We start from the raw sequence: 11908 nt of genomic DNA, 5'->3' as shown, positions 1-11908 counted from the left end.
CTTTATAATGCAAACGGACATGTGCTAATGCATATTAGGAGTCTTCATGTTATTATGCTCAACTACTTACACTCTATACTTGATGATCATAAAATGACCTTGGACAGCATATTAACATTAAGTGTATGATTGCTGCACCATTAGCATAACCAAACTTGTTGTTTTCAGTGTTCTTTAAACACTTTCCCATCTGCTATTGGTCAAACGATCAGAAAGCCCTGCCCAAAACTCATTTCATACCATGAATAAGAATTTTGATGACATAACAGAGACGGATCAACTTATGAAGGCGTTCTCTCCAAATTAAGAATAGAAGAAAGTATTTTAACCCAGAAAAAAATGCATGCATCACCTTTAAGATTCTGTTACATAGGACTCTGATGACGATCCTAAATGACGCACACATTTTCAAATTTTTCTCTGAACCATAAATGAGCCTCATGGAGAGAAACGTCGTGCTTTTAATAACATCAAGGCACTTGTCTCACTTTCACATGACACATCAACAAAATCCAAATTCTCATTCCCTCTGCCAAGCTGCACAAAAATGAACCTTTCTTCCTTTAAAGACAATCGCAAAGCCTGCTTACAGTAGGTGGCTTGTTTAATTGGTTTGCCAAGTGTGAGGAATCTGTGATCAAAGTATGAAAAACAAGTCACAAAAATATTACATCAAAGAAGAATAGCCTGACAAAAAGACAGCAGAAAAGGTCATCTAAGGCAGATTTAAAAAATGGAAATAATGCGGCATGTCTTGTTTACTCAGCTCCCTTTTCCAGTCAATCAAAACTGAATTTGTGAGCAAATCACATTGTCTTCATTTTCCACCAATGTCATGTTTTGTTATATTGTTCGCATGCCATCTACTGCATGCAGATGAGATCAACTTTTTTGCCAAAAACAAGTGAAAAGGAAATTTTATTGTGTCCATTATTCAAGAAATGCTGAGAGTAACACTATCAGTCACATGATTTTACTCTTGAAAAGCTTAATGCAGAGATGCATCATTAACATCTAATTACGCTCTCAAAGATTGAAGTCAGATTGCAGTAAATAGTTCATGGTCATAGGGTTCCCTGGCAGTACTTTGCAATTTGGTGACAACTGCAGATAACTTGAGCAAACCAATGCTTTAAGTGCCATTTGGAAAAACCACAACAATTTAGTCAATCGTTTAATGGTAGAGGAATATGGTACTGGCAGTTCTATGTCCCTTTAACTTCTAAAGTTTATTTACATGAACATCTAACAGTTTTCACTTTGTCTCCAGTCAAAATAATCTTATTATGCAATTAAAACAACTATTCAAACAACACAAAAGTATAAATGTCTCTACAAAAAGAGTGACTAATACTGAAAATACTACAGTGATTATGAAAGGGGTAAAATGATTCTTACATGCCCACAATTTTGGTACCAAAAACTGTCATGACATAGGAAAAGCTAACAAATCACAATTTGAAATATAATTTACACAAGATTCACTATTGTATTTTAGTGTTCTTTCTTGAATGGAGTCATTCTTAAGAGTCTATAGTACACAGCAAAGGAGCAGAAGATGCATGATCACTCAGCTCTGGTTTAAAAAAAGAGAGACATCCTTATCTTTCCTGGAATATTCTTTCTGAATTATTAATGAAAATGTGGTGTGTAATTGACAGTAAAATTCATTTCCATGCCACCTCAAAATTGTCCTTGGATTGCTGAAAGCTGATGTATTGTCAATGTCCTTTGATATTTTTAAGTTGCAAACAAAAAGCAAAGAGAAAAATTATATAAAAGAACGTGTCAAATCCACTTGTTCCACAAGTAATAGCAAACTCCCGTCAGGCTCTCTAGTTATCCTGGAATACCTAATTTCCTGAAGAGCTCTATATATTCATTCACACACAGAAAAAGATTCATGAATGTACATACATTGTTTGCAAACCTCCACATACACACAGAGAAGCAAGACCATGTCCAATTTTCCTCCTGACAATCCATGCTATCACGGGGCCAATGGAAACTTCTGCATGGGTCAATTCTGTATGGATTTGTGAGCCCCAAACCGAATGGAACGAATGGCTTAGATAAGTCAAGATAAAAAAGATATCCAGCGCTGGGTTTCATTAGTTTGCAATGTCAGAGTAAAATCTCTTTTGCTCATTTATGCATGAAGCAAGAACTGTTTCCCTGGTTGAGTCTGTTGGGGGCCAGTGTTCCTCTCCCTTGGAGTGCTCTAGTCTGAGTCATTTTTACACACACAGCTACACTCCTCGTGGTGCTCCAGGTGGACATCCGTTAGAGTCTTTTGCAGCCCCCGACCCCCTGCCCTGTGTTTCAGCATCAGAACCTGCACAAGAAGAGACAAATATAGAGACAGACAGAGAAACACACAAAGAAATTAAGCACTTAAACACATCATCACTTCATGTACACCCAATGGGTCTTATTTACTAACCATGTGTACACATGAAATCATGATTGAACATTACATCTACATCATTTCTAAATTCAGGATAAATTTTAGAACCAACTCAAAACAAGCATACCAAAACATGAATAAATGCCACATATTAATAATGTCACACTGATGCATATATGAACACTTGCACACAGCTATTAGTTAATGAAACGTAACATATGAAATACAGAGTATAACAGAAGGCCTTCTGTTTTTTGCTATATACCTCATGGTATTTTTTGGCCACTTTGGTGGGCGAGCACTGGCAATCATAGCAGTTGTGAGAGCAGCATGCACAGTTCCCTCCACAGCGCTTCACCAGCAGGCAGCTGGGCCAGAAGATGGCGTCCGTCCTTTTCAGCTCCTCACGCAATGAGACAGAAAAGTTCCGTGGAGTGCAACTGTAAAGCCGTACCTCCTCACGAAGCAGGTTCAGGTCCACCACTCCTATTTAAACAAAAATAGACAGCTGGTTTTTTTAAAAAAAAAGTAGTAGTTCCAGTATTGACTAAGTATTTTTAAATATAGGATCTTCACCTCTGGATTTCTTTTGGTGGAAGAATGATTTGCCCACCACCTGCCAGGTAGGCTTGTAGAGGTCCTCCATGTCCACCTGCCAGCGTTCCGGCTCCAGGTATTTCATTACTTCCTCCATCGTGCTGAATCCAGCTACAGCTTCACTCAGAACATCCACACTCTGCATCCATGCAGGCATCACTGCAGGGGCCTCAGGCTCCGACTGCCTCTGAACACACAAATAAAACAAACAAACAAGAAATCAGTGGTACTGCAGCCACTCCGGGCCATTTCAATTTAAAAGGTGATTTTAAAATATTCTGCAGAAGCCTGATTAATATTAACGTATTTATTATTTAACGCTTTGCTTTCTTCACAAATTGTGGCTTATTATGTGAAATTAAAAGGTAAATATCATTTAAGCAGGTCTTAATATCATTTAAGACTGATTGTGCAGAATTCAGAAGTAACTGAAATAATATATTAATGTATTATAAGTATTTAAAATGCAGAAATAATATATAATTATAGAATAAAATTCACTTTTTAAACTCATATACAAATACATAACATTTTAATGTTTATTTTAATATATGATATTAAAATTCTTTATTCTATGATAAGTATAATATAAATATAAAAATTGTTTTATGACTATAGGGAAATATAAAGAGATTTTATATATATATATATATATATATATATATATATATATATATATATATATATATTTAGACACAGTATATACAGTATATTAATAAATATACTGTATAAAAAAAATCTACACACAATGCAGTTTTTCCCCAACAAAGCATCAGAGAACAACAAAAGAGCTTTTGTGTTACTAAATTACCAGTTAATAAGGAAATAATTTTGGTAGAAAGGTTCATGTTTGACACTGGCTTATCCACAGAGTCAATTAACTAGTCCTCAAGCAGTTTTACCTTGTTTGAACTCGAGCACACAATTAAAAACGTATGCCAGGGCAGCAACACTGATACCTATGGTGTTGGGCAACCTGCAGGAAGCCACATTTCTGCACTCAGTTCAGCTCTGCTCCACTGCCTCAGGTGCTGTGGGATCTGTCAACATGTCCTTTTTCCAGCAGCTTAATTCAGGCATACTAACATAATCCCCCTATGAATGACACATCCAATGCCGCACTCTAAACCGGGTAACAAGTGACGAGTGAGTTGGCATGGTTACTATTGTGTAAAGGACAAGGTGTCAATGGAAGGCCTGCAATTTCGACAATGATAAAAAAAAGCATTGCTACCGTGAACAAAGCGGTAAATGAGGTCACCAAGACAGACTGATTGGGCATCTGAGTCAAGCACTGGAAATAACACAGTGCCAACCTGTCTGTCAGTACAAGAATACTGTATGTGGATATTAAGCAATGAAAACATTTCTTTTATGTCACTAAAATATTTTATTGGATATATACAGTATATTTAAAAATTAATGTGATGAGTGAAAGGACCAGGTCAATCTCAATATAAATCAAAGACAACAAGTGTTCCACTGCCTTTGAAAGACTATGACAAATGCATGACTCTTATAAGACACTTATTTTATTGTCATTTCAATTGTTCAAAAGGACTCAAGAACTCCCAAGTCCCATTTAAATCATTCTAATGAACGCTTTAGTGAATTATCACCTGACCCACTGAACAGCAAGTCAGCATAACTTTCACTCATGCCTGACGTGAAATAAATGATAGTGTTGTGTACTTCAATACATCTCTCATCATCATTCACCAGAGATGTAAATCAGCTGCACACATCAAAATGTTTTTAATCTTTTTTTTTTTGTAAGCTCCCAAGAGCAGTTACAATTACAGTACCTCCTAAAAACCTGTATATTCAGCTATCCTTCAATACACAAAGCTGGCTTCCAGTTTTTGGCACTGGTCAGCAGTGGGGAATGGAAACCATTAACAGCTTGTGAATGTGAGGCACTCTTTCAATCTGTCAATTAAAGATCCTCTGAGCCCTGGACTCTAAACCCACAGCCAAGCATCCAGACCGAAGCCTATATAACAGCACTTTAGCAACTTCGCTCACAAGACAAAGGAAATTCAGAAGAATTTCAGACATAAAACATGGAAGCATGTATTTAAATTCAACATATTAAAACAAACAATTGACAATTGAATACTTCTCCTATATTTTAGATCTCTAATATGCAGGTATAAAGTGATTTTAAAATGCATTTAAGGGTGCACTCAGTAACTGATGTCATTACAGAAATGCAATATTCACAGTCAGACATTCATTTATTTAAAAAAAAAATGCAGGCAACATATAATCTAATAAATGGATCATAGATCTAAACAATAATAAAAAAAAAACATAAAAAAAAAAAAATCCCTAGGGATGCCCTATATATATATATATATATATAAAAAAATAGTAGCCCTACTCCCTTCAATAGGCAGAGCCAGGAGTGTGTTCTTTTAAGGGTGAAGGGCATTACTGTCTCATATTTGCATTTGGAACGCTGTGTGTGCGTGCAGCATTCAGCACTCCATCAGTTGTTGCAAATAAATATTTCTTCTCATTATTATTATTTTATTTAAAATATTGTCTCACTGTGTCTTATTTACTATTAAACTTTTTCAAACTTAAGATGCTTAAACTTGCTTGCACTATATTTCTATCACTGAAAAAAAGTATTTTGTATCACATTAAAATAAAGGCAAATTTAATCAGCCTATTCTACTTACGTTTGCATGTGAAGTCGAAATCAACCCCAACTCCGTGAAGTGACCATCACATGTTCCCTTTGCTAACGGACTTCTGGAAGGGCCCTACGTGAAAGGATTCAGTTGCTCACCTTCTTTTGGAACATCCCTACAAATGGCGTCCCCTTCCCGAAGTGAAAAAGCCTTTGGAATTCACTCATTATGTTATATTAAATATATATATATATATATATATATATATATATATATATATATATATATATATATATATATATATATATATATATATATATATATATATATATATAAAGACTGAAAAAATATTAACTTAAATCATGCCTGCAAAGAGTGCATTTATAAAAAAAATCGTCAAATCAATAATGAAGTCCAAAAATAAAGAAATAAAAATAAAATAATGACTACATAAAAAGAAAACCTAAATGCATACAAAATAAATCTTGATACCTTAAGCAACTCTGTACTTTAAGTCTACTTTGAGTGAAGAAATTAGGCAAAACTTTACTTAAAGCCTTTATGTATAATGCAATATAAAGGGTTATTAAAGGGTATTATGCAATATAATTATTCATAATATGCGTTGTAATATATCTTGTCATAAAAAAATATTCAAATTGAAAATGCATAGAGTAACAATGAATTGATAAGTGTTATAATGTATTAACTGTGGTTACAATTATTCATGAGACTATACAATGCATCATAAGGTGCATTACAAGGCATAATTAATGCATTAATACTACTTTTAGAATGCATCATAAAGGATTTGAGTAAAGTGTTACCAGAAATTATTATTCTTAAGCATCATGTCACTGCATTTATAATCTGCCAATAAAGTACATCACAAATCACAGTAACACTTAAGGTGCTTTTTCTCCAACATCTTCCTCTTATGTCATCATATTTCCTAACAGATGCATTGATTAAAGGTAAAATATTATCCACAAAATAATGGCCTCATTTATGTTCTGAAGCCTGACAACATGATGTTTCAAATTGTTTGCAGGTTGTACAAGGAAAATGGCTTAACAGATGGACATGAGCGCACAGACTCAGATGTCTGCCAGTAGCCGTCAGAACACACATGAGAGCATTCAGCTCTGTAGAATACCAAATAACAGTGCAGAGGTCTCACTCAAAAATGCGAGTGATTCACTGCGGACGTATTTTGGTGAAGGCCAAGCTTGGTGGCATGCCAATCATACACAGTGGTTGAAGGAAGAGGAGAAGGGAGTAATTTTCACACATCTAACTTTGAATTTTGAATAGACATTGTGTTTGAAATGATACGCCTTATGTAATTCAGTAATCCTTGTTGTTGTCCTGAACTAATGTTGCTGAGAAGAAAGGTCCGGCCAACAAAACCGCCATCTACAATTACTTTAAAAACAAGTGGCAACTACGAAAGGTTCTTACACACAAGTGTATACTGTATTCACAATGTACATTAACATAATTCTTTTAAAGAGAAGCTGTTTCCAATTTAAAATGTTTATAAAAAATCTGTTCTGAACTTAGTTTGGCCTCAGCAACCATGTCCCACTTTTGGTGCCTATGAAAACATCTCTCGCCTTTGTTCTAGACTATTTTGGTCAATTTAATGGCAGTAAAGTTTATGCAAAGCAAGTGGAAATCTGTAACCACATGCAAAAGGCATATTTCAGGTTGATTCGAGGAGGAAAACATCTATGAAATCCAGCTGGGAGTTAAAAGCAGCAGTCCAGTTCCTCTGACTTTCGTGAGAATCCCACATTTTTTCTTATTTCCAGAGAAAGGTGCCATTTTAATGACCTCTTCCCTCAAAACCTTACCAACTCCCAAAGTCTCTTCCTGAGAATTGCAACTGGGGCTCATTTTCCCTCTTCTCTCTGTGGTAGTGGTGAAGGGGAGTGATTGCTTGTTTAAACAGAAAGTGCAGGGGCGCCCCCGTGATCCCGGGTTTCCAGTAGCTGAGGTTGACCACATAGAAACAAAATTCGGCTGTTCCAACATGGCAGCCCATTGCTACCACATACAAAACCAACAGCCAGCCAGCTAGGCCACTCATTTCCCCAAGTTGCATCATAATAGGGAACTTTCAAGCAGAAGATCTGAAGCACTTGTTTAGATTAGCATCAGTGGACAGCAGGGTAAAATAAAAAAGTGAAAGTGACATACAGCCAAGTATGGTGACCCATACTCAGTTCGTGCTCTGCATTTAACCCATTTAAAGTGCACACACACACACCGTGAACACACACCCAGAGCAGTGGGCAGCCATTTATGCTGCGGCGCCCGGGGAGCAGTTGGGGGTTCGGTGCCTTGCTCAAGGGCACCTCTGAGCTATAAACATGGGTGCAGTATAGACTATAGGAACACCATTAAGCATTTTCTGAGAAGTGCACTGGATTTGTGAACAGTCAGGTGAATTAACAGTTCCACAATGAACAGTTTTACCCAACAATGTTATACCATCTATTAATGTGTGGCTGCATGCTAAGAATGTTGATCTCTGCAACTGTCCACTCTTATCTGTTTGTGTAGTTGGGTTTTATTGATATTTCATCCAGATTTAGTTTATGAAATGTTCTGCTCTTTTCCTTACACTGACATTCCCTTACACTGAATCTCTTACATGTCAAGGACCAAATATGACTCCTTTTCTAAAATATATAAGCAGCTATATACTTTATACTTTGTGGAATACATTAAATACTAAGCATGATATTACAGACTTGTGGATGACCTATATTTGTCTTAAGCCAAAACAAATGATTAATCTATTATCTGAAAAAAATGTGCTTATTTACTAGTATTAACTAATAAAAATGTCCATCCACCCAACATTATTTTGATAAAAGAAACATCTTTAATGAATTCACACTTTTTTGTGAAAATGCTTATAAAAAAGAAAAATCACCATACTAGCAGTGATAAAGCTTTTTCTTCAGTGACAACTGCAACACAAAAAAATTAGATAAAAACAGTAAGAAATATAACTCAGATTTACTACCACTACTATTTAACTATGCAGGTAAAGTAGCAAAGAAGGTCACAATTTTTAAATTTGTCGGTGTCAAAAAAAAAAAAAATAAAAAAATAAAAAAAAAAAGAGAAGTGTGACAGAGACATAATTTAGCTTTTTTTTTTTTGCAGGGCATCCAAGGGCACTTCCTGCTAAATTGCAGTTTAGTGTCATTAACACCACTGCTGTCTTTAAACAATTCAGTTGACAGTAGGTGGTGCAGGATGTGCAAATTAAACTGGGTATTAAGACATGCCACCAGAGAGAAGCTGAATTTAACGGCAGAGGAGATTAACACATAAGCTAACTTAAGGCTTTGTTAAACATTTAGAAGCTAGAAAAGGCATTTCTTCATTAAATTGTAGATTCTATGTGCATTTTTTGTTTGACATACTATGAAATTGTATTTTTGTGTTCACCTGGCATTAAACAATGTATCATGCATATGCTCACGTAATGTCAAAACAGCACACAACAACATTTGCAGGACAGTCAAGCAATGTTTCATAAAAGAGCAAATGATTTATTTTTAGTTTGTTGAAGTCCTTCTGCCACACACTCCGTGACATTTTATAACACACCAATTCAAACAATTTGACACACAGGCGCACAACAATCGAGATGTAACTCCCATCCACAAGCCTCCTGAATACAAATGCTTTGGTGAGCAATAAAACAAACACTATGCACTGTGAGTCAGGGCTGGAGGAGGCCATGTTGGAATTGTAGGTTCCAGCTCACCATCCTCCTCCACAAACACTATAAATAGAGCTTGATTCAGCCACATCTTCTCAGATGCAAGCTCGCTGTCCAGAAACCAGCCATAACACACCACCTCCTCTGCAATAATAGAGCACCGCTCAAAGAAAAACACACCACCTTGTATAAAGAGTGGAGAATGTACTCATCTACACATTATTCTACATATAAACATACTTAATTTTATACCTGAAAGCCAAAAGTGAATGTCATCTAGGGAAAAATCCCTAAAAAGAAAAATTTTCATGCAACTGATTTGTTTAGGAGATCTCCTTAAAGGCAAATTGATGTCCCTTTATTGTTGTCAGTTTTGGAGCCAGAGATAAACTAAAATGATTTCATGCATTTCCAAAACAGAAAAAGGCTGGAAAAAAAGGCTCCTTACTGGCCCTTACCAGAGAACTGCTCAGCGGCTAGGAAGTTGGGATAATGTCCAGACCACAAAAAGTTTTCAAAACGACAACAACTTACAAGGAGGAAGCAAAACAAAAATTTATCATGCTAAACTAAACAGTCCCAATTCTAAATCAAATAATTTCACTACCGTTAAAATGTTTGAGGTCAGTATGATATTGAAAGAAGTTTCTTATGCTCATCGGGGTTACATTTATTTGATCAAAATACAGTAAAACAGTAATATTGTAACTTACTGACTCTAAAATCTTTAAACAGTAGTGTATTACTTTGTGACTGATTAATAAATTATGTTCTCAAAACACCCTTAGACTCTAAAAGACAGTGATGGACAATATTTTTGTTGGCGAGTAATGTAGTAGCACAGTTACCAGTTATCATTGTTCAGCTCTCAAATCAACGGAAACGCAGAAAAAGACTGACAGATCGGCATCAGCACTTTTAATAGAAAAGATGAGAACAGAAGGAAAGGGCATACAGAAACCCCATATGTTTTTCTTTTCTTTGAAAACAATCCACAGCCACATTTGTCCGGTCTAATTTTGGTGGCCTATCTCACCACAATCAACACTAAGATAATTAAGTTTCAGCAGAATAGATACAGCCATTATCTACCTGGAGATAAAGCACACCTTTGTTCACTGGAAAACAATGAGAGCAATTTTCAAGCAAGGTAGCAAAGCGTTCAGACACGCTCTGAAGCCTCAGTAAACAAATGCAAGGGAAAGTGGAGTCATAAAACTTTGACAGGCATCACACATCAAAGCCAAGCATGTCTATTAAATCATTTCAGGGGAATAATCCTTTTCAAATGTGCCGTGTGACGCCTGTCAGGGTGTAAATTAAAGGGAGGAAACTGATCCATGGCCAAAGTGGAAAACACCGTAGCCCGCCCCGCTGTGGTTTTCACCACCACAAGAAGTGAGACATTGAGGAGAAGGTCTCTGAGGTAGGAATATGATTATAGCTTGAAATTTCCAACTTAGTAAGTGCCATTTAAGGTTGCCAGGTCATTTCAGAGGAAGGGATGGTGATTACAGCAACAGATGCATTGTAATAAAATAGGAGTATGTTTAAGTTCTCAGGATTTCTTTTTTGGTCCCTAGTACATATAGTATCACTTTTTACATTTTGATATTCAGCAAAGCTCACTGTATTTCTCATAAACATTCATTTTATTTTGCACACTGTGTATTTAAGTTTCATCAGGTGGAGAAATAATATAGTACAGGGCCATTAGGGATTAACAAAAAGTTTTCAGAAAAAACACAGCCAGCCGTCTCAGTAAATGTTGAATAAGCATTACATAAGGCAAAACGTGGTTCATGATTCATTTCATACCTGCTGAAGCAAAGAGTAGTGGATGCAGAATCCTGGGTCCGAGGGAAAATATTCATCGGAGGCGAAGCGGATCAGGATCTGGTTCCCCTTGGACACCTGGGGCCCTGGAACCATCTCTGAGCCACACCAACGCCCCAAGACCACACCTCCGACAGGCTCTTCCACCTCCACATAATCATACCTACAACAGCAAAGCACAACATTTAATTACAAGAGACTCATTAATCACTAGCATTCAGGTCCTGTTTACATTCATCTTCAATGATCTCATCATAAGCAGTCGGGCAAGACAGATCGGCACTTGTGGCCTTTTAAGAGGGAGTTTCAAGAGAAAGGATCTCAGATATTGTGATAAACAATTATGAACAGTAAAACAAAAAAGCTAATTGTTTTAATCAGGATCCTATATAAACAGTCATTTGGATACATGTCATTAGTTGTTGATGTAAAACAATCCAGAGAAGCTTTTACGAATGTGGTTTAACTGATTGGATGTCAAAACACATTGAATGCTGTTTACATTTGCATTTAGCACTGCCTAGATGGGATTGGATTAGGCAAAATCATCTACACTATTATTCAAAAGTTCAGGGTCAGTGAGATTTCAAAGAAATTTACACTTACGCAGAAAGTATGCATTAAAATAATCAACAGTGACATTTAAAAGATTACTTTTTCAGATAAATGCAGCTATTTTTTCCA

At 36.1% G+C, this 11908-nt stretch overlaps 1 protein-coding gene across 3 annotated transcripts in view; it reads right to left on the bottom strand.

Moving 5' to 3' along the window:
- Positions 1-1161: 1161 nt before the first annotated feature.
- The window catches only part of pdgfc (platelet derived growth factor c), a 48905-nt gene continuing 38158 nt past the window's right edge, over positions 1162-11908 (bottom strand). For all 3 annotated transcript variants that reach the window (XM_042738321.1, XM_042738323.1, XM_042738322.1), the window contains 4 exons: positions 11207-11387; positions 2984-3191; positions 2673-2893; positions 1162-2335 (listed from right to left, as the gene is read on the bottom strand). In XM_042738321.1, coding sequence (XP_042594255.1) covers positions 2222-2335; positions 2673-2893; positions 2984-3191; positions 11207-11387 — 724 coding nt within the window. In that variant the 3' untranslated portion in view covers positions 1162-2221. The remainder of the gene's footprint in view (positions 2336-2672; positions 2894-2983; positions 3192-11206; positions 11388-11908) is intronic.

This window comes from Cyprinus carpio, chromosome B14, assembly GCF_018340385.1.
Source record: "Cyprinus carpio isolate SPL01 chromosome B14, ASM1834038v1, whole genome shotgun sequence".
NCBI lineage: Eukaryota > Metazoa > Chordata > Actinopteri > Cypriniformes > Cyprinidae > Cyprinus > Cyprinus carpio.
Note: the sequence above shows the minus strand (reverse complement) of the source record. Positions and strands in the feature narration are given on the sequence as shown.